Below are 24530 nucleotides of genomic sequence, written 5' to 3' on the forward strand. Positions count from 1 at the left end.
ATGACTTAAAGAAAGGTCACATTTGGGCACTGTAATAAGCCATGGTGGGATGGACTGACAAGTGGATTCTGCAATGTTTTCCAAGGACAGACCCAATTCATCCAATTGCACCTGGATGCGAAGGCCAAAAGGAGCAATGGCAGATCATCTGTTTTGAAAAGGTAAGGCCCACTGAGGAAGGAAAACACATCCCCAAATGGGATGCTTTGCTAAGGAACGAAGAATACAGTAAAAACAGTTGCAAACGGCGAAGGTGCAGAGAAGGTTCGTGAGATTCCACATATAAGCTCTGAACTGGAGAGATGCGGAAAGCCCCAGTGCAGAGTCGAAGTCCTTGATGATGGATGGGGTCCAGCATCTTTAAGGCCGAGTGTCTGGCAGAGCCATAGACCATTGGCACGAATAAGAGCACGATATATCTTTAACATAAAACATCGATCTGCTCCCCAACTGGCGGTAGAGAGGACATGGAGGAGGTTCGGTGCTCTTGTGCATTTGACCCGTAGCTGCTTTAAATGTGGTATAAAGGTCAACTTACGGTCAAAGATAAGCCCCAAGAACTTGGTCTCAGGGACCACTGGCAGTGAAACTTCACCAATGCAGAGTTCAGGATCAGGGTGAATACCCAGTTGGCGGCAAAAGTGCATGCAAATGGTTTTAGAGAGAGAAAAATTAAAGCCGTTCGCCATAGTCCACTTCAGTACAATTTGAGGGCAGTTTGTAGTTGCCACTCAATATATCTCATGTTTGACAACTGATACAAGATGTGAAAGTCGTTGAAATAGAGCCCATTCACAACAGTGAGAAGAAGTTGTTCAGTGATGGCATTTATCTTTATACTGAAAAGTGTGACACTCAAAATACAGCCCTGAGGGACCCCAAGTTCCTGTACAAAAGAACGGGAAAGTGTCAAACTCACACGAACTTGGAATCTCCTGTCCATTAAATTTTTTTTAATAAACATGGGTAACTGGCCATGTAACCCACATATATGGAGGTCTCACAAAATGCCATACCTCCATGTTGTGTCATAAGCCTTCTCAATGTCAAAGAATATTGATACAAGATGTTGGCATTTGAGAAAGGCTTCTCTGATTGACATTTCAAGTCAAATTAGGTGGTCCATGGTGGAGTTCTGTTGTCGGAACCCACACTGGGTGGGCGAGAGGAGATTGTTTGATTCGAGGAACCAAACAAGACGAGCATTATCCATCCTTTCTAATGTCTTACAGAGACAGCTTGTCAAAGCAATTGGATGGTAGTTTGAAGGAATCTTGGGATCTTTCCCAGGCTTAGAGAAAGGTAAGATAATAGCCTGGCACCAGGCATCAGGAAAAACATTATCCTGCCAGATCCGGTTAAAGACAATTAGAAGAACATCAAGAGAAGCAGGAGAGAGATAGCGCAGCATGTCATACGCAATCAGTGTACATCATCAGGTCCAACAGATGTATTGCCAGACCGATGAAGGGCCATTTTAATTTCTACCAGTGTAAAGAGACAATTATAGTCAAAGAGACAGTCAGTTCAAAAGGAAAGAGGTAAACACTCTGCCCGACTCTTGATGGCCAAGAAGGTGTAGGAACAAGCAGAAGTGCTAGATACCTGGTAAAAGCTTTCACCTAGAGTATTGGCAATGCTCCAGACATCAGCTACCCCTCTTGATCAGAGAGTCAGATCGAGAGGGAGACAGAATTGTAGTGCCCACTGACCTTTCGAAACCTGTCCCATATGACCTTGGAACGGGTGGTAGAAGAGATGCTAGTTGAGAACTTAATTCATGATTCCTTCTAGCTTTGACGTCTTACCCACCTAGCATGTGCATGGGCCCATTGGAAAGGGATGCGGTTCGAAAGTGTGGGATATCTACGGAAAGTATCCCAGGCCCGTTTTTGAGCCTTCCGTGCCTAGTGGCAAGCAGGATTCCACCACGTACGATGGTTATTGTGGAAAACGTATCGAGGTCTGAGGAATACACTGAGCAGCTGCTTGTATAATATAGTCAGTTACCGCTGCCACACAGTCGTCTATTGATGGCTGATTCATGATGGCAGGATCAAGTTCTGCGCGAGCAGTGAAAATGGACCAGTCTGCCTGATCCAGCTTCCACCGAAGCACGCAGGTAGGGTGGCATCGACCATGGCCAATCTCTCTCAAAAGTATAGGAAAATGATCACTGCCTAGTGGATTATTGTCAACCCTCCATGAAAAATGGGAGAATAATGAAGGGGAGCAAACCGAGAGATCAATAGCAGTAAAGAACTGACTAGGTGCATGAAAATAAGTGGAAGAACCAGTATTGAAAAGAGAAAGATTGTGAGCAGAGAGCATACGCTCTACAGAGCAACCCCTCCCATCAATAACAGCACTTCCCCAGAGGGGATGATGTCCATTAAAGTCCCCCAGGATTAGAAAGGGAGATGGCAACTGTTCAACGAGAGCATCAAGGTCTGATTGATCATATGTCTCTCCATGGGACAGGTAGAGAGAACAAACAGTGATGGTATGACCCAAGGAAACACAGATGGCTACGGCCTCCAAGGGTGTGTTGAGTGACGAAGACAGAATGGGCACATGCTGATGTACCAATAGTGCCACCCCTCCATGTACTCGTCCATCACACAACCTGTCATTTCTGTACAGAGAAATCTGCTGAATGGTGACTGTATCAGCAGGTTTTAGAAGTGTTTCTTGCAAGGAAAGACATACAGGATGGTAGGAAGTAATCAGTGTTTTGATATCATCCAGATTAGAACGTAAACCATCGACTGTTCCATTGTATCAAGGTGGCCATTTTTAATGACAGGTAGGTGAAGTGGCTGGAGAACCCTTCTGTTTACGACCACATCTTTTTTCTTTACTGTCCTTAGTCGGAGGAGATCTATCAACCTCCATGGATTCTGCCCTGGGTCGATTGGAAGGGGATTTCAGTGACTGAGGATGTGAACAAATGATTGTTTTGCATCTTGGGGTGGGAGAAAAAGATGTATCAGAAGAAATGCCTGTATTTGAAACTGAAGGATGTGGATCTTGAGGTTTGTTGGAATGTATGGGAGGAACAGAGATGGGCGTGGAAGTCAATTCATCAAACTTTTTAACCATGGAGGTGAAAAGGCTTTTCAATTGTTTTGAAAATGATTCTCTTGGAGGCACAGAGAGATCTGTCTGCACTCCCATTGTAGTTGTGGAATGAAGTGCAGCAGCAGATGGAGTGGCGGACAGAAATTTCCGAGCCTCAGGATAACTAATGTTATGAGTAGTTTTCAAATGCTGCACCTCTTTTTCCTACAACCATTTTGGGCAAGAACGAAAGTAGGAAGGGTGAGAACCATTGCAGTTGACACAATGTGGGTCCGTGTCACACTCATAAGCATCGTGGTCCTTGCCACCACAAAGAGCACATGTCAGGGAACCATGACATAACGTTTTGAGTGGCCAAACCTCTGACATTGGAAACATTGGAGAGGGTTTGGAACGTACGGCTGTATCCTGCAAATTAGATAACCTGCCTTTATGGTGGCAGGTGCATGTGGTGATGTAAATGTCAAAACGAGGTTATTTATTGGCAGTGTAACTCCATCTTTGCTAGTGGAGATGTGCCTCACTGCAGAAACTCCTTGAGTGGAGAGACCAACAAGAATCTCTGACTCAGGGACGTTCTTCAAATCCCTCTCAACAATAACTCCTCATGATGAATTTAAGGTAGCATGAGGGGTAACCTCAATAAGTATATCCCCTTTGCCTTTGAATTCAAGAGGAGTTCACTGTGTTGGATTGTGGATATTTCAACCAATATGTCTCCAGATCAAAGCTTCTTTACTGACTTTGGAGAGCTAGCAAGACCCTCTAATCCCTTCTGAATAAAAAAGGGGACATTTACCCTAAAGGTTTTTCTGAAAGAGAATGTAATATAAGAAAATGAGGTGCATGTGTTACAGATGTTGAAGATTGCTGCTCAGAGTCTTCAAGACGTGGTTGTTTACCTACTGACTGTTTTTTCACTATTTTATTTAAATTTTTGAATGAGGATCCATAGGAAAAAAGGAAAATTTTGGTACCCACTGATCCCACCCATCATGGAGCCCTACGAGGGGACGCACTACAATGTCATGCAAGGACATCGCAGCAACACCAGGGTTTCGTGAGCACTATACCCAAACATCAACATCAGACACAATGTCCACAACACCCGCTGAGAACTTCCAACACTGGTACTTGGTTGACTCTAGCCCAAGTGGACCAAGTGATTGACCCAAGTGGGGCCACCCCAACGCCATCAGCATGCAAGAATTCAAGGCCAAAGTGGTGTGTTGGGGTTGGACTCCTCAACCACCAGGATCCTCTCCTCCCCTTCAAGGTTCGCCACACACAGCAAACACGTGGGTAGATGTTTAGATCCCAGAGGAGGTAAAGTCAAAGAACAGAACCTTCCCTAGGAGGTACCCTCACCATGTACAGGAATCCACACCGAGGGGAGTTATTCATGTCTCTTCAAACAGTAGGATTTTACTGTCACTCCCAAAGCTCTAAAGTGCAAAGCACATTTTTGTGGCAACTGGCAACAGAACATAAACATATTTTCTCAGATTTGTAGTCCAGGCAGAATAACCACTAAGCCTCACAATTTAAGGCATGAAGTAATGAAGGCATCAGATAAGTAGGAATGTTTTCAAAGTTACATTATCGATCCTCCATTTCAAACATCCCTCTTTCACTGTAAATTGACTAAATAAAAATTTATGATGAGTTCAAAATATTCTAATTTTAAAATTTCAAAAGATAAATTAAACAAACTTTACTCTGAACTTCCAAAATACTGAAACTTCCCTTTCTCTTTTTTGGCTTTCATCCTACGTTGTTTCAAAGATAATTACAGAAACTGGGGAAATGCAAAGAGTGGCCTTCCACTATTAACATAAAGCCTTCATGATTATTTATGAAAACACTCAAGTGTCATTTATCACCACAATGGAATTGTACTGTCTCAGAGTTTGCTTGTTATTAAGCACTACCATCAATCTCTCATCTTATTCATGATTTGCATCATAAACAAAACATACCTGTCATTTTCGGAGGTGATCCATTAAACTAAATTTGTATCCTACAGTTACTGCTGGAAAAAAAATTATGTTATTATGACCTGAAGAGGTAGAAATGTTATTACTTGTTTTGTGTTTTAAATATCATTCATGGGTTTCTCACTATCATGAAATAACTACATGATTTGCTGCAATAACAGAGAGTCTGAAGTCTCATGTTCTTACAAACTGATCTGTGTCATTAAACTTCTGACATTGTACATGTAAATGCATTATTGGTTCTAAAGTTTACATTTATATATATTCAAACAATTTAAATCTGAAAAATACCATTCCCAATCCAACATGTTTTAATATTCAAGTTTTGTTTTTTCTAAAGAATAAATATCTCTCAGATCTGTTCCTTCTTTCAAATGTGATAGAAAAAAGGAGAAGTTTGTTTTCCAAAACTTAGTAGCTTTTACAGATTATGAGCTATATAATAATACAGCCAAGTGAAACTGTTAAAATGCCACAGTAATTAAAAGTAATTTATCTATCACAAATTTCTGACCTGAGAAGAAAAAAAGAATATGTTCATACCTAAAGTAGTTAATTAAAGAAAGAAGAACAAAAATCAGACATCTTTGACAAAAACTATATCACTGTACCTTATAATGAAATATCTCCTGAGCTCTAGTGACTCCTGCTTCATTGCCAATGATCACTTTAGCCTCCATCGGAACTAAACTTCTTCCTGTTTGACACACCACCCTAGAAACACAGACTCACTACTTTAAGGCACTTCTGTAACAGGCTAACTTTTTTTTAATCTGATTACGTTTAACAGTGACAGGAATTGGAGACATCAAAACACATCTACATATTTCACCTGCATATCAACTGTAAATTATATTATTATATTAATTTTCTGGGGGATATACCCCAAGACTCTCCTAGAATGAAGAGCCCTCAACATCATGGAAGCCACTAGTGGTTCCTTATACTTTCATTCTCTCTTTGTATAATTTGCATGTCTAACAAAGCACTCTCAGTTTCTAACTCCTTCCTACACCACTGGGAATAACTAATAATTGAAATATATGAGTAAAAATATTTCATACAACTTTTAATATATCTAGCAGTTTCTTTTAATCAGATCCACAATTTCAAAAACATTTCATCAGTTTATTTACAGTACATCTTTATTTGACATTTCTGTAACCTAAGCCTTTTAACAGCAACAAAAGATCATAGTTACTTGTGTTCAATATAAATCTCTATGTTAAGATTTCTACATCGACTGATAAAACTACATGATGATTTTCCTTCTTACTTGTTTATTTCATGTCTTATCTGTCTGTTTTTCATCTATCTATATCTGATGTACCTTTCTATTGATTTTCTTTCTATTTGTTTCATTGTTTATTTATCTATTCATATACATAACTAGCAAAACATCAGCAAAAACTTCTCATACAGACCAAACATTCTTTTTCTTCTAGTGGATTTTGAAATAACTGTTGCAAACTATATTTTTAATTTTGCAATTTAAATGTTAGGTAGAGGGAGATACAGCTCTTAACAATGACATATGGATCAAAAGGTTTGATAATAACCACCAAGAAACTTCTCAGTTCTCTTCAGTTTTTCTTGTACACTTGAAACTAGATTAATGATACATTGCAGATCATGTAGTTTTCTTCATAATTTCATGGGTTATTTGGATCCATGTTAACTATTGTGATTATTGAGTTACTTTTTACAACTTGAATTTTATTTTATGTAAGTAAATGTCATTTGTAGTCTAGCCTTAAAACTATTTATGGCAGTGTTGTTCAAACTTATATAAATGTTAAGAAGGAAAGAAAAAGATAAAATGATCATAGTTACACGAGCTGGATGTTTAATTTTTAAACAAAGAAAACCACTACAAATAGGATGGAGGACACAAATTTACTCTGATATCTACCTTACTGAAACACTATAATCTTTTAGTACACATGGTATTCCACCAATCATGATTTTCCCTTTAATTTCTTCCTCACTAGATCCAAGATTGGAACCTTCAATTGTCACTAGCGTTCCTCCTTCAATAGGTCCACTTAAAGGATGAACCTATAAAGTAGTATACAAGTCAGTGAAACCATAAAAAATTAATCTCTAGAGTTTGATCCTTTAATATTAACCACTTAAGTCTTAAGCCTTGTTTTCAAAATGATCTAAAAAAAGTCAGTTTGTTCATTTCACTTTTTCTACATACTATCTATATAAATAATATGCTAGCACTTGTCTGTTCAGAACTGTTCTTGTGAATTTTACAAAAGCTACAAGACTCTTATTATTAGAAAGGCCTTTATCGAAGGAGTTCAGGCTAAATATGGTATTTTTACATTTTCTGATGGAACTTTCAACTCAACAAGTGTGGAAACAATAGTAAAATATTATTGTCATCAAATGATCATTGGTTTCATTTTCAAGTTTAGTTTTATTATATGCAAAGTATTTCACACAAAGAACACTTAACCTACATGCAAGTTCCTAAAAATAAACATTACACTAAATATAATTTTTAAGGGCTTTCTCAAGTTATTTAAGTCTAAAATACTAACTTGCAGTTCATTCACAACTACATTTATCACTTTCTGAACACAGTCAAATGTTTCTGCATATTTAGCTAAGTCTGACCTTTACTACAATGTCACATTTACTTTAGTTGCAATAATTTAAATGAGGTTTGTTTCATAGACTGCTAAAACCACTTTTATTCTTTGTGTTAACTTGTAAAATCAGGTCATACATGGAATGTTCATAACTGTTTCATACTATGTATACTATTATAAATAGCCATTACTAAAGTTTATTGTTTACTTTACACACATTTTTATTAAATAGTTATATCTATACCAGTTTGTTTGTCTGACTGTGAAAACGTTTACATAAACTAGAATTTAACAATGTAACACATAATGCCTGCAAGAATGCTCAGCTTATATGCTATATGTAAAAATGATATAATAAAGAAACTTCAGCAAGCAAAGAACATAAAAATATGTGCTTATATAATATGAAACTTACCATACACTGTGTGTGTGCATGTATACTTGTACATGTTTATATAATATACTTTTATAATTATAAAATTAAATATTGCTCAGAAATTATTCTATTATCTTGTTACAGTTCCAAGTATAACTCACCCAGTCAATGCGGGGCCGAGGGCATGAGATAAGAATGGGTTCTGTACAGGAGCCATTATATTCACAATCACTTCCACACCAAGCACACTGGTACTGGCTGCTTTTAGTTAGACACAGAGAACAATCAGCTCGTCCTCCATGACTCCCCAGTAGGTGGCACTTATACAAGGTTACTATGTGGTACAGAGAACAGCTTCTTGTAATAGAACTGTGTAGTTTTATTTATTTTAATCAGTCTCCTTGGGTCTGGTACTATTTTATTATTGTTAATAATAAATATCTGTATTTAGATTTATTTTCAATTTCCAATGGAAAGTGGAAAATTTTATTATATTACAATATGAACAAAATTTCACACACTAATGTGATCAGTGATCACTTTCTTGTAAGACAGAAAACAATTAAACTGTATTATTACTTTTTGGTGAAAAGAAAACTTTGTTAACACACACACACATCAGTTCAAATATTAATGTAAATAAATTATATATTTTGCTATTTTACAGCAAAGTTGCCAGAAAACTAAATAACAAATGTGAAATTCCATAGATACTGCTTCTTTGTCTCAAATAAATCGTAAGCTCTGAGATACTGTAAGACCCATTTACAGCTTTTCTGATTATAAATTAAAACATGTATTTCTGAATGGTTAAATGTATTAGGACTTTGCCTTTGTTTCAACATGTATATGAATTGTTTATTCTAAACATGCTTCTCTCTTCTGCCATCATCAGAATCATTTCATTCCATGCTAATGTCATTAACATGAAAATCCAAAACTTTAAATCATTTTCTTACTATATATCCTCAGGAAGTATAAGATCTGAATTGAAAGTTAGAATTCATACCATTCAATGTTATCAAAGCTATATATAAATCTAATGTAGTATGGGTTTGTTTTGGTCACAAAATTATTTGTTTACCTGTTGCTAATACATTAAAACAGTGTATTACAATAATTGTATGTATGATCTTATGCTGTCGTAACAAAATTTTATTTCATCATTTATGTTATATGCAACTACTGACAGGGTCTTTCATTCGTTTGTTTGTTTTTGAATTTCACACAAAGCTATAGGAGAGCAACTTGCACTAGCCATCCCTAATGTAAGAGTTTAAGACTAGAGGAAAGGCAGTTAGTTATCATCACCTACCACCAACTTTTGGGTTACTCTTTTACCAACATTTGAATAGTGGGACTGACCACCACATTATAATGTCCCCATGACTGAAAGAGCGAACACATCTGGAGCAACAGGGATTCAAGCCTGTGGCCCTCAGATTATGAGTGAAGCAACCTAATCACCTGGCCATGCTAAGCTGATGTCTTTCATTTAGCTGATGTTTTTTGTAACCCAGCAGGCCTAATAAGCTCTAGTACTGATGCAAGGTTTCGTCAGCAGTGTCATACAATAAAAAAGTGTAGTTGAAATTCTTTGGTATGTTGTTATTATTAAAAATCTGCATTGTACCAGAAGAAAATTGAATACTGATCAAATAACTAATTATGTTCCATCAGCTAAGGTATTCTAGAATAAATTCACTTACCATTAGTACTGTCAATAAAGGTATCTTCATTCCAAACAACTGTCAGGATTGCCTGTATCTCTCCTATACTGGTCTGGTACTTGTACTAAAAGCATGTGAGAACAACATTTTGTTGTTGTTGTTTTATAACAAATGTAAACAATTTTATCACAATCTTAACCCTTATTTCAATGTAAAATGGCATGAAATGATTGTTGAAATATTTCTTGAAGCTTTTCTTCACACACACACACAAACACACCAGTACCCAACACAAAGTAGATGTTGTGTTGACTAGAAAATGGAACAATGTTAAAAACTATTTACAAAGTCTTACATTAAAACTTGTTTTCTAAAATTTAGCATGTGGATTATTAAATAACTGTTACAATATTTTGACGACAACAAACCAAACATGAAGCACTTTATTAGCATGCAAGTCATCTGACATATATACATACAGGTAGATATGATATCCAGACACACAATACATGATACAGGGTTAATAAGTTTGCACACAGTGCACAATTATGTCATGACTGTTTGATGCAGGCTAATGTTCAACATATTCAGAATTCTTGACAACAATTTAACTTATAAAAAAGAAAGAAACAAATTCATTGCTACTCTATAAAATACATTTTGTGATAGTTTTAGTACAAAAATACCTCTTAGTGAAACGACCTGGTCATATACTCCTATTATACTCCTTAAAACAAAAAATATCATATATTTAGAAAAGTTTCATAACTTACCACATTTTCAGCACAAATTACTTTATTATCTCGTACTCGAGCAAAAACCATTTCTTTTGCTCCCTCAATTTCTAGCACACACTGGTAACCATCCTAAGAAAAGTACAAACACAAAGAAACTTACTTCAATCAAGTTCCTAATATTTGTTTTGTGAAACCTAAATAAATAGCTTTAGCATTGTGAAACTCAATGGATATAGCTATCAAAGTCATCAAGTATAATTGACATTATTATATAAGACAGTGGTGCACAAAGTCCAGACAGTGACAAGTCGCGAAGTGGCATGCGATGTCCAACGGAAAAGTCAAAAATAGAGAGTTCGCGCCTGTGTGAAGATCAAGCGCTATAGATGAATATGCATTAGATTAGATACTGGATGGTTCCATATTTGTGTTGAGCAATAAAACATATTTAATAAGCAAATCTCGTTAATGCATAGGCATTTAATCATTGGTGCAATGACGTAATATTTTCGTAATTCAAAATCTCGCGTGTTCCAATTGTTCTTCGAGATTTACTTACGAGCCCTATTTTGACATTATTTCATAATAAAAATGGCAGCTAATCGTAAAAGAAAAGTTCACAACAAAAACCGGCAGTTTCAAGATGACTGGACTATGCAATACTGTTTTATTCAACAACAGAAGAACGTGATTTGTCTGCTGTGTCATTCGACAGTAGCAGTGGCAAAGGTATCCAATATAAAGAGTTATTATGAGTCGAAGCATAAAGATTTCCACAACATTGTCGGTGATGAACGAACCACTCGAATTGAATCTCTGCAGAGGTTGCTGAATCACCAGCAGAACGTCTTCTCAAAGCAGTCAGCAGATTTAGGTGCAGCATGTGAGGTCAGTTACGATATATTGGTTGATGATAGCGAAATCTGGCTGACCATTCATTGATGGTGATTTTCTCAAGCAATGTATGATTACTGCATCAAAAAAGTTGTGTCTGGAAGCAGTTCGCAAGCTACAGACTGTGGCTTTGAATCATATGACAGTTCAACGAAGAATTTCACACCTCTCAACAGACGTGACAAGGCAGTTTACAAATAAAGCAGTCAACTTTGTCTACTTCTCTTTGGAAGCAGACCATGCCAATTAGTTCCTCTGTGATATCAAACGGTGACGACACACCACAGACAAAAACTAATAGCTGTGCTGTTGAACTGATGTCAATCAACTCGTGTTTCATTGGATTTCATGAAACTGGTAAGTGTGACAACTGATGGAGCACCAGCCATGACCAGAGAAAGTAGCAGACTGGTAGCACTGTTGATGAAGCATCGAGGAAAGCAGAACAGACAGTTGGTGAAGTTGCACTGTATTATTCACCAACAGAGCCTGTGCAGTAAAGAACTTGGTTTTCAGACACTGATGGCATTAGTGACGAAAACCATTAATTTCATCAAATCACCGTCAGTTTCGAAGTCTTCTTGAATAAATTGATTCAGACTATGGTGACCTTGTGTATCATATTTGAAGTACGCTGGCTGAGTCGAGGGAAGATGCTCAGAAGATTCTGAGGAGTTGATTGATGAGGTGATAGAATTTCTCAGAAGCAAGAACAAAGACACAGAAGTAATTTCCATGACTGATCCAGCATGGCAAGCTGATTTGACCTTTCTGGTCAACATGATACAACACTTGAATGATTTGAATTTGAAGTTGCAAGGCAAAAATCAGCTTGTCTGTCAGCTTGCAAATCAGGTCTCAGCTTTGAGGACAAAGTTGCAGTTGTTCCTGCAGCAAGCAGCATCAGGCAACTTCGTGCACTTTCCCACTTTTCAGTCACAGCTACAGAAAAATCAGGACATTGACACACAAGTTTATGTTGGGAAGCTAGATACCTTGATTCAATCCTACAACTCATGGTTTCATGACTTTGACCAATGCAGATTGTGATGAAACTTTTTGCTGATCTGTTCAGTGTGTCAGTGGATGATTTGTCAGCAGAATATCAGCTCAAACTTACTGATCTCTAGGCATCTGATGAACTGTGTGCGATTTACTGAGAAAACAGTTTGCTTGACTTCTATAAAACGTTGCCTGATACATTTGCTAATCTGAAAGAGAACACACTTGTCCAAACCAGCATGTTTGGCAGCACGTATTGCTGTGAACAGACTTTCTCGCATATGAAACTGAACAAAAACAACACTTGCAATCAGCTGACTGATGATCATCTGGAAGCAGTCTTGCATCTTTCAATGTCAAACATCAAGCCGGACATTTCTAAGCTCGTAGATGACATGCAGCACCATTCATGGCACTGACTTTGTGACAGTTGACGTATCATAACATTTCTTAGAATAATGTGCAAACTCTTTGATGTAATCGTTATTTGTGTGTTCTTAAGTGTGATGTCCATCTTGTGTGAAACAACTGTGAGACGATTTTAATCTTCACTTTTTTGTGGCCCCCAACAGTTACAAGAAGTCTGTGACCCCTGACTCAAAAAGTTTGTGCACCACTGATATAAGATAATGATGTTTTTAAGTAAGTAAAGTTCTATTTATATACTAAATTATTGTTGGATGATGCAATATGATAAGTAATGTCTCGAACACTACTGACAAGTCCTGGTATTGGGTGAAAAGCTACACATAGTAAATATAAGCATGGTTGACATACTGTTATACATTCTTAATTTTCTGTCTTTAGTTCTTAGAATAAGTATCTGATTAATTAAGAGTTCCCAATGAAGTTTTCTTCCATTAGTCAAGAGGTCTTCAATTATTTTCTTGGATTACAGAAATAGAAAAGACTTTTACATATGCAGTGAGTGTAATATAAATGGTGAGTGGCCTGATTTTTAATATTACAACACTTCATTAGCAACTAATAGGTTTACATTTGTATTTATGTCAAAGCTACTAAGGTTATCTACCATTGTCCATAATTTTGAACTACTGGCCAAAGGGAAATCAACCAGTCAGCAGCATCCTAACACCCACGCTAAGGAACTGATTGCCACTCTTATAAAACACCTGCAGCTTAATATGCAGGTAAATATTTCATGGTAACTCATAAATTCAAACCCAGCTCACAAGTTCAGAAATTCAGAACCCTATCTCATCTCCTGTGAGTTTGAAAGTTTATTATGAAAAAATTACAACATTAATAATAACCAAGATATTAAATTTGATAACCAGACAAACTTCAAAACTGGATGAAATGTTTCACCAAATAAAATAAATATTTATTCTACAATAAATAAAAGTTTGTCTACTAACCAGTGGTGTCAGCAAGTTTTTCACTTCTACAATAATTTCTTTCTGCACACCATCAGGAATGAAGATCTCCCCATTCAAGTTAAAGCTTGGGCAGTGATAATGCCTTTTTATGAGAGTATTGGCAGGATTCTGTAGATAAAAACACCAAATTCCAAATACTGTATTTATAATTTCAAATGATACTTAAACATAAAGAGACTGCTGCACATAACCTCATATAAATTGTATCTCACTCTACACATTTTTTGTTCATTAAATCCTGGCTATAATACACCAGCACTAACAATGAGCTGTGATTGTTGTTTCTAAGTCACTTTTTCTGAGATACAGTTTTCAAGTAAGATTTACCAAAGACTCAACATTTCTCATCATGGCTACAATACAAGAAGTTTGTTACTGATAATGTAATATCCAAAAATGTGTAATAATCACTTTGAAAACAGCAGAGGAACCAGGGCAAATTAGTCCCCCTCCTTCTCAATGAATGAACCATTGGATTTTCATATAAGCTGGAAATTCATAATTTGAATTATCTGTCACTAAATATACAAAGAGAACAATGAATTTAAACTATCGTAATATACAAATAAACAGTGACTATAAATGTGATTCTTCATTTTATGTGTGAGCATATTATATTTAAATCAACCAGGGAACATCTATTATACATAAAAAAACAAAAAGCATCTGACAATATGAATTTCTCTCTAACAATTCATTAGGAAATAAAATATTTCTTTAGATCACCACTGTAAAAAAACACATTATACTGAAGTCTAAGCCACAGTTGATAACCTTCATATTCTCAGAGTACTTAAAGAAAAAACATCATGTAGTGAATCAAATACGAAACCAGTTGTACAGAAACAAATTTAGTTGCAATAGAAACAACGATCCAAACTTACACTTTCTCCAACAATAATATGTTTCAAACAGAGTGATGCATTATGGGTACACAGATTCTGATGAGCACACCAACTGCAGGCCCATGAACTTGTAACACAAGCTTTACATCTAAACCAAGTAAACCAAATTTATGTTCCTTAAACATTTAACTTAGATGTATCATCTGGACATACAGAAATAATAACTATTTGTATCTATTTCATATATATTTAACAGTGAGAACAGTTGGACTAAAGGACACAAGTATAAATTCTGGCAACAAATGAATCATCTTCAGCTAAGACTGTTTGATTTCTGTAGTAGGGTGGTTAGCTTTCAGGATGGGTTGCCTTCAAAGGCAGTAAATTTCAACAAGTTTAAGAAATAGCTTGATAAGTGTATTAATAATAAGGACTAGCTTTAAACTTTTTTTTTTTCAAATTAGTTTAGTTTGGAGTGTGGAACAACTAAGATAGGCTAATAGGACCCATGTTGTTCCAAAAGTTTGTAAGCATGTACACTGTGATGATCTTGTCTTGTAAACTGGACACTAGGTTGTCTATGGTAGCCTTGAAGAGTTCGATGAAGGCACAATTAATAATTACTGGACAACTAACATTTGCGTGCTGAATGGCAACTACACACCCAGGAACAAGTAGACAAAAATGTACTGCTTCAGCCAAGTGGCAATAATGGGAGAAAAAAAAAATTCTAACACGGGAGTGAAGTGTTTAGCACATCATTGTTGTAAGTTCACAACACAATATTATGTCACAAACCAATGAACAACAAACACCTAGCTTTAAACAAAACCGTGGACCATTATGTTTTATCATACGGTAGAGTTAGGCTTAAGCATGATACTTGCACAAAATGAAAACAGGAAGTTTGTAAGTTATTATTAGCATAAGTTGTTTGTTTATAATAATATGATAATACGTGTAACAGTGCGATAACTTATGATAATTAACGTAATGGTATGATAATATACGTTATGTTTACATACCAACTTTGGCTCCACATAAAGGAAGAAATAGTGATAACTCCTTACAATATATATATAAATTACATTTTATACAAGCTGATAAACAAATCTACAGCCTCACCCTTATCTTTAGTTCACACTCAGCATTATCATTAATTTCAGAGACAAATTTACAAACATTATACTCGCACGTATCTAAACATACACTTGCCTTCTATGTACGCCGCAATCGTAAAAAATAAACGGCCGACTGATGAAGTCAGTGTCCGTTTCACTCGACCGAACGGCAAGATTCACTTTCACATGATCTAGAACGAACAACAGAAAATCTGAAAACACAGAATCTATAAGAAACTCCACTGATACTATTACTTTCAGTAAATCACTACTGATTTAAGGAGGAGATACAGTAGGGAATTTTTCCCTCCAGTGACGAACAACTGCATCAATCATTAGGGTGATAATGGATAGAATTTCGTGTGATGCTTACATCACAATAATTTAAAGGTATTTAATCTGATTCAAAATGTAAGTAGTATTTTCTTCCAACTGAGAACCTTTGACAGAATCAACAGCAAACATCAACTATACGTCTGTACTTGCGGTACAACAAACAAGAAATATTAGCTATAAGTTAATAAATATAATACTTATAAATCTCAAGAATATATTTAAGTAGAATCCAGATCTATAGCTTACTATTTATTATTATAGGACTATTTTTGTAAGTCAGAACAAAAACAATAATAACCTGAAAATAACCGGATAAAATAATTGTTTTTTGTGTGTATTTTTTACAGCTCTGAACAATATCGTAATTCTGTATCTCAGAACGGCTGGTATGGGTATTAACACTTTTACTAATAAAGCAGAGAACAACGTTTCGACCTTCCTAGGTCATCTTCAGGTTAAAGAAGAGAGAGTTTGGAACTGGTCGTTGACGGGCGCGTCTTAGGTACGAGACATGTGCCCTGCAACAGTTAGTTGCAAACTCACTTTTTGTTAACTGGAAGATAACCTAGTTTGTTTGTTTGTTTGTTTTTGAATTTCGCACAAAGCTACTCGAGGGCTATCTGTGCTAGCCGTCCCTAATTTAGCAGTGTGAGACTAGAGGAAAGGCAGCTAGTCATCACCACCCACCACCACCAACTGTTGGGCTACTCTTTTACCAACGAATAGTGGGATTGACCGTCACTTATAACGTCCCCATGGCTGAAAGGGCGAGCATGTTTGGCGCGACGGGGATGTGAACCCGCGACCCTCAGATTACGAGTCGGCACGCCTTAACACGCTTGGCCATGCCAGGCTTGACGATAACCTAGGAAGGTCAAAACGTTGTTCTCTGCTTTATTAGTAAAAGTGTTAATACCCATACCGAGTGTTCCGCGATACATTTTGTTTCAGGTGGGTTTCTCGTTATTAATTATTCGATACTGTTTTATTACTTTAAATTTTCTGTTTGGTAATGACAGACAACAAACAGCACGTAAACATATCTATCTCTCGAGGTGAGGGTGATTTTTTTTGTTTACCAAAATTTAATAATAATTAAACAAAAATATCAAAAGCTAAATTAATTAAAACTCACAAGAAGTTATGGGTATTTTGTACTAAATGCATTGTGTAATGTTGGGGGAAAGAAAACCAAAAACCTTACCTTCACCTACTGGAATGCTAGGCCAACTTGTGAATAGAGGCGTCTGACAAGTTAAGCCATTCAGAGTTACACGAGCTGTAACAGGCTCACTATCACCAAATACACACAAATAGGTGGCGCCATAAGGCAGCTGAGGTAACTGATTGATTATCAGTTCCACCTGATAAGAAAAATGTGTTCCTATGTAAAATGTTTTTCTCTCGTTTTATTTTTCTGAAGTATTTTAAAAATAAAACTTTACAATATCAAACCTTATTTATTTAATAATTTCTTTTCTTTATCAACACGTGAATTTCAGTGATGAAAATGTGATTTAAAGCCCTAATCTCTTCTTCGATTCGGCACTGCCGCTGAAAGACTAGTTTCGCCGAATTCACGGCTCATTAGTGCTGCTTGAGAGACGATAATAACTAAAGTAGGCCTCACACAGTAGTGGCATGTTAGCAGTTAGGTTTAGATGTACACTTCTTTACTAACAACCTAAATTATCTTAGGTTTAGGTAAAATGCGACAAACCGTCATAATTAACTATCCGTTATTATTCAGCAGAAAAACTAGTTATTTGTTAATTTATTTTCTTCATCAAAACGTCAATTTACGTGTATAAACGATTACGCCATTTATTCCATGATTCGATACTCGCATCTAAACATCAAGTTCTGTTGTTTTAAATGTGTGAGTGTTTTCTTATGGCAAAGCCATATCGGGCTATCTGCTGAGTCAACAGAAGGGAATCGAACCCCTGATTTTAGCGTTGTAAATCCGTAAACTGTAAATCCGGGGGCTGTTGTTTTAGATAATTTTATGTGACGATTAAAAACGGAAAAAATTCAAACGTTCCAAATTTTCTCCAGTTTCTTGCCCGAATGAATTTCCAAATTTTCTAAATATCCCATTCACACATATATCTAAGTAACCTTTATAATACGACAGATTCGTCAGGTTGTCCAAACTAAACCGCTAGAAAAGCATTTAAGAAATAACTAAAATGCAAATAATAAAGTTTATTTATGAAAAAGATAAATTTATACATTTGCCGCCAATTTTATTACTAACTGTAAAACAAAAAAGCATTACCAGTCACTATTTTCCTAAACGATGTTTTCTGGATGAAACGGCCTCAATATAAATAGTAATTTCTGATGCAAAGCAGTTATTTTCTGAAGTACAGTATTTAAAGAACAAAAAACGATGCTTAAGTTTACGCTTCAAATAAACAGTAAGTATGACAAATAACATTAGTTAAGTCCAAATATTAATAACGTACGTTCCATGTTAACCATATTGTTATTTTCAGTTCGAAAGCTTGTTATTTCAAATTGTACAATCCTTATAATAAAAGTCCGACCCGAACGCGCGTGACGAATTGATCGATGCACGCTTGAAAACGTGATATGATAAAATTTATCACCTGGTGTAAGAAAATAGCAGCTGTGATGAAGATTTACGCTCAAACACATGTTAAACGAATAAAGAAGTTATCTCTGGAATTAAAAAAACAACAATCTACAAGTTATTTTAAACCACACAACAAGTTCAAGCGATATAACTTTGTAAGACACAACGTCATGGGTTATAAGTTAATCTAAAGTATACAATTAAGTCAACCTAAGGTCTTTAAGTAAAGCAAGCTTTCCATAAGTGTATTTTTCAATTTCAGGTATTTCGATTAAAAAACAACAAATTATCAAGCTTCGTCTTTAACTTATTATGTGTTGAAACTTTACTTGGTCTAGTAACTGACGCATGAAGGATGCATTTGCTACCCTAATGTGATAAAAGAGTGAAAGTTGGCCATCATTTTCGTGAGTCATCTACAGCCCTACGGAGCAAAGCGCGATTCTGGAGCAATGGGTCGTGAATCCTTGGATTCAGTCTGGACACATTGAACCCAATAGGCCATGCCCAGTTTCCAACAACGAAAATGAAAGCAATTATACATGAGAACACCTTATCATTTACTTGTACTAGATAAGACATTCATCAATAAGACTTACCACTGAAGAACTGGCATATGGTATTTGATTTGGTCGAACTGACTGGAAATCGATACATTGTTTTGTTTCTAATGATAACCACCTGGGGGCGCTATGTTCTGTAAAGGACCATGTGCTGTTCTGACAAATTTCTTTAACGGTGCATCTATTGAGAAAGTGATAAAATGAATGGAGATTTACAGAAATAAAATCGTTTCAACTTTACGGTATCACATGAATTCGAACTCGGGTCACCAACTCCAAAATCCAAAGCTTTACCAATGCATGTCCCATGAGATAAGTAATTTTTATGAATATTTATAACTTACGATATAGGCTTAAAACACTATAATCACAAGAGCCTATTGTATTTATGATCTAAATTACTAATAATAACGAATTATGGATATCGTAACTAAATTCAAGTATACATTATTTGACGTAAACCCGCCAAAACATTTCGTACTCAAAAGGAATGACAAAAAAAAGCGTCAAGACAGTGAAAACATTGAAATTCTATAGTGAAATACATAACAGTTAACGGGTCAAACTTCTATATTTTCTTCATTTGTTTGTTTTTTTATTTTCGCGCAAAGCTACACAAGGACTATCTGCGCTAGCCATCCTTAATTTAGCAGTGAAAGACTAGAGGGAAAGCAGCTAGTCATCACCCCCTACCACCAATTCTTGGGCTACTCTTTTACCAACAAATAGTGGGATTGAACGTAACATTATAATGCCCCACGGCTGAAAGGGAATTCGAACCCGTGATTTTCAGATTACGAGTCTAGCGCCCTAACCACCTGGCAACGCCGGAGACACAATTATTACCTAAAATGTTTAGAAAAAAAAAATTAACGCACTATAATAAAACAGTGTCAAAGAGTAATGTCGTTTAATATTAACCAAAATGCTTTATGTTTTCGAAAGCCATTTTATTTTATGATATTAAAGTTCATAGTCCAAACTGGAGTATCCAAGTAAAAAGAAAGATCTCAGACTCCTCGGGTCGATTACTTTTTTAAATAATATAAATGTACTCAGCGTTTCATTTTTAGGTCTACTTCAGTTACAATAAAAGCGACCTAGTCATTATACGCAATAAAACACCGATTATGTTCTAAAGGGCATCGGACACTGTACAACCGCAACACCGACTTTTGTCCTTTTGGGCCTACTTTAACTTAAAAGAGCATCGTCCACTCTACGGACTAAGAACTTTTGAACCTACCTACATTCTGAAGAGAGCAACCAATCATTGTGAGACCTGTAAACCGAAGATTTGAACTTACCTTTGTCGTAAAGGGTATCGAACATTGTACGACCACAAAAATAGATTTTGTTTGCTTGTATCTACCTTTTAAAGGGCACTAACCCCAGTATGGGTTCTTATTTTTTACTTAACACTCCATAAAAATCAAATTTATTTGTTTGGACCCACCTTCGTTTTAAAGAGCACCAACCACAAAACGGGTTCTTCTTTTTTAGACATTCTGCGCAGGTTTTATAGCGTTCACATCTCTGTACGTTAACCTTGCTGATCTGTAAAATCACGGACATCAACCAATTGAAAGCAGATTCCAACATTCCAACCTCAATGTATACAAACATTTATGGCAAATCATTTTCAAACGCTCAAAAAAAAAAGAAAAAAGTCGCTAACCGGATTTTCCTTGGTGGAGGTTTAGTTATTAATTAGAACCTGCAATTCACTATAATAGACATGTCTGGAAGAAATTTATGTATATAAATAACGCAGCTGTACTGTATATTAGCCGACATTTTTCATTCAACTTTTACATAAAATATATGTAAAATATATATGCAAGTTTCTTTACCTTTCTACAGATGGTGGATTTAATTAAAGGCTACTGGAACAAGGCTGAAAAAAATATTCTTTTAAGAAATCATAGGATACGTTTCGATAGACATCCTTATGTGTCCGTTGCATAGGTTTGTTTGTTTGTTTTGGAATTTCGCACAAAGCTACTCAAGGGCTATCTGTGCTAGCCGTCCCCAATTTAGCAGTGTAAGACTAGAGGGAAGGCAGCTAGTCATCACCACCCATCGCCAACTCTTGGGCTACTCTTTTACTAACGAATAGTGGGATTGACCGTCACATTATACACCCCCACGGCTGGGAGGGCGAGCATGTTTAGCGCGATGCGGGCGCCGTTGCATCGGAAAGCATGAAGTATAATGCAGAATGGGTATCGTTGAATAATTTATCAATATAACCTACACTGCACCACTAAACCCGAAACGGGTAAAACTCGGTCACAAGTGATAAACCGACCGATAGTCTGACCTTAAAAGCAAATTTCTCAATCTCTTCAGTAGGCTTGTGTCTGTGGTTCGAAGATAAAGTTCGTGAAAAATTACTGTAACGTTACTATGTATACAAATACTTTCATAAAAATATAAAAAAAAACTTGCACCAATTTCCAACAAAGTGCAGATAAAAATGCAATCGAAAAAGAAATTGATTGGGAGATTTATTACTTCAGAAAATTCCTTATGAAGTTTGGTTCAAGTTAGGCCTACATATTGCAGGTCACACCTGTACACTTTAGTAACGTGTCAAATAACGCACAAAGTTCTTCAAACGAAGTAACTGTGGGCTTCTGTATAATTAACAAACCAGCTACTCGACTTTATGACTTTGTATATTAGATGCACTTCTGTAGGATCTCCGAAAGTGTTCTGTTTCAAGAGTAAATAAGCCCAAAATTAAGAATAATAAATATTTTTATTTATCGTTTTTGAAGTTCGTATACCATGCTGTGCAAAAGCCGACAGAGTGAATAATTCTTCGTGTGGTTCATGACATGCACACCTTTTTACTTATGTCACGACATTACAAACTGAAACGCTAAGCGTATCTTATGTGACGTCATTTTTAGTGTATACTGACTGACTGACAGACAACACAACTTTATAGTGGTGTGAGTGATTAAAACAGATGACTCCTCTTAGTGTGACAACATTCATTTTCTCATATCCTCATCTTGTTTAATTACACAGCAAGATCTTATACCAGTTATTAAAGTTTATTAATTAAATAACAGAATGATACATTTGGATCAGCATGCACAATAATGTGTTGGTGTTTCCGAATTAAAGTACGTAAACAAAATCTTACATACGGGACCAGAAGGAAAAACAAAAACTATTGTCTATTGTTTAGAATATTAATAAGTAAAGAAAAAAACACTGATTGTTCGGAAGAATTTTCATAATTAGCCAGTATTGTTAATTCGCCCCCTGGTGGAGTGCAGTTGTGGTGAAACAAGGAAAGAAATCAAAAAGTGTTTAAACGACACCCAGTTTAAACGATATCAGTTTATTAGAATAAAAGTAAATTTAAAAGAACTTAAAAAGATGTAGATAATTTACTTTTAGGCTTACTGACACACTGAAACTACAAAGTATGAGAAGACAATATAATTTGGTTCCAGTGCTGTTCCTTAGAGTCATAAACACAAACATTTCATGATGGAAATACTTGTGTTATAAAATTAGAAAAACAACAAAACAAACGATTTTTATTATCGAGATTTAAAATATATATGTATTTCAGCCAACGTTTCGTCGTTGCGGTTTCATCAATAGTAGTACTGCGAGGAACAGTTCTTGTAACGCTAGCCCTCATGAAGGCACAATAGCGAAACTTAGCCTGAAATAGTTTTCTTTTTAATTTTCAGAATAAAAACGTTTCGCATCCTAAAATCTCTCTGGTATGCACTAGAATTACCGAAAAAAATATTTCTGTTGTAAACTGATCAAACAAGAAAGAAACCAACACCAACAATGCAACCTTAACTTGTGTGTGCACGAAGTTACTCAAAACATTACGTCATAATTAACATTAATTAATTATCAAGTAAAAAAATACTGACACGAAACAGTGAACATTTTATTCCTCGTGTTTGCTTACTATTTTGATAATGAGAAGCAGGTGAATTATATAGAACCACATACCTTGTACTGAGATGATACATAAAGAAAACCGCCAGTTGAGTCAAGATGTAAGCCAGGGATTATGGGATGACCTTCATCCACAATAACTTCATCAAACTCTTTAGTTCTCGCTGGGCTACTAATGAAGAGCTGAAACACAGTGGTTCGTTATTACGCTATGATGTTATAAGTTAATTAAACAGCACACAATATCAAAAATATGGCGTCAACAATAGAAATTACAGACTTTTCAAAAGGCAATGGAATGTGAAACGTGATGTTAATTGAACAGCACATAAAATCAGAAATACGGACCTCTGGCGTCAACAACAGAAATTACAGACTTTTCAAAAGGCAATGGAATATAAAACGTAATGTTACTTAAACAGCACACAAAATCAGAAATATGGCGTCAACAATAAAAATTAGACTTTTCAAAATGCAATGGAATATAAAATGTTAATTTAACAGTATACAAACCCAGAAATACGGACCTCTGGCGTCAATAACAGAAATTACAGACTTTTCAAAAGTTCTTCTCCTCTCCATATCAATTTGGGCTTTATCCACTTGCTTAGGATTAATTTCACTAAACTATTTCAAAAAGAAAGACGTCAAAGATTGAAATTACACTGATTTGTTTATTCAATTTCTCACAAAGCGACAGAAAAGTTACTTGCACTAGCTGTCCTTAATTTTGAAGCGATAGACTAGAGGGGCGGTTATTGAACACCGTACACAGCCAACTTTGGGAGCTACTATTTACCAATGATAGCGATATTGACCGTAACATGGTAACACTACCATGGATGAAAGAGCAACTGTGTTTGCTGACGGAATTCGAACTCACAAACCACAGATTGCGAGTCAAGTACTTAAACCAATAACAGTGGTATCAAACCAAATACGTCAATAAGGTTTATATACGTACTTAGGAAGCCCACTCTTCTGAAAATCTATCATCATACGGAAACAGCCAATGTCTTGTATTAGAACACTGGAGTAAACACGGGGTTTAATGCAAAGTTACCTAAACAAAAATCGTTCCCTATCGTTGGGTGCAGGAATAACAAGTTTTGGAAAATAACTGTTACGTTATTACTCGATATGGAGTGATATTTACTTATATCAGTGAAATATCAATCCGCAACGCAACCGAGACAACCTAACAATTAATTGTGATATTTCTGTGTTCACACTTAAGAAAAATGTAATCCCTAACAGTTTTCGGATCTAGAGAGATCCAGCTGTAAGTACTGACTTCATATAGGTATTCCCGATGTTTCTAAACAGATGTATTTTCGTACTAGTTTCTACCAAGAGAGCTA

The 24530-nt window shown here is 35.9% G+C and overlaps 1 protein-coding gene across 6 annotated transcripts in view; it reads right to left on the bottom strand.

The window, feature by feature from the left end:
• LOC143244237 (plexin-B-like) overlaps positions 1 to 24530 on the bottom strand; it is a 124728-nt gene that overhangs the window by 22412 nt on the left and 77786 nt on the right. For all 6 annotated transcript variants that reach the window (XM_076488541.1, XM_076488542.1, XM_076488546.1 and 3 more), the window contains 12 exons: positions 23224 to 23352; positions 20684 to 20784; positions 19264 to 19408; positions 17267 to 17426; positions 15821 to 15917; positions 14645 to 14753; positions 13740 to 13868; positions 10501 to 10593; positions 9767 to 9851; positions 8219 to 8391; positions 6991 to 7136; positions 5690 to 5792 (listed from right to left, as the gene is read on the bottom strand). In XM_076488541.1, the coding sequence (XP_076344656.1) occupies positions 5690 to 5792; positions 6991 to 7136; positions 8219 to 8391; positions 9767 to 9851; positions 10501 to 10593; positions 13740 to 13868; positions 14645 to 14753; positions 15821 to 15917; positions 17267 to 17426; positions 19264 to 19408; positions 20684 to 20784; positions 23224 to 23352 (1470 nt within the window). The remainder of the gene's footprint in view (positions 1 to 5689; positions 5793 to 6990; positions 7137 to 8218; positions 8392 to 9766; positions 9852 to 10500; positions 10594 to 13739; positions 13869 to 14644; positions 14754 to 15820; positions 15918 to 17266; positions 17427 to 19263; positions 19409 to 20683; positions 20785 to 23223; positions 23353 to 24530) is intronic.

The sequence above is a fragment of the Tachypleus tridentatus genome, chromosome 2, assembly GCF_004210375.1.
Source record: "Tachypleus tridentatus isolate NWPU-2018 chromosome 2, ASM421037v1, whole genome shotgun sequence".
Lineage (NCBI taxonomy): Eukaryota > Metazoa > Arthropoda > Merostomata > Xiphosura > Limulidae > Tachypleus > Tachypleus tridentatus.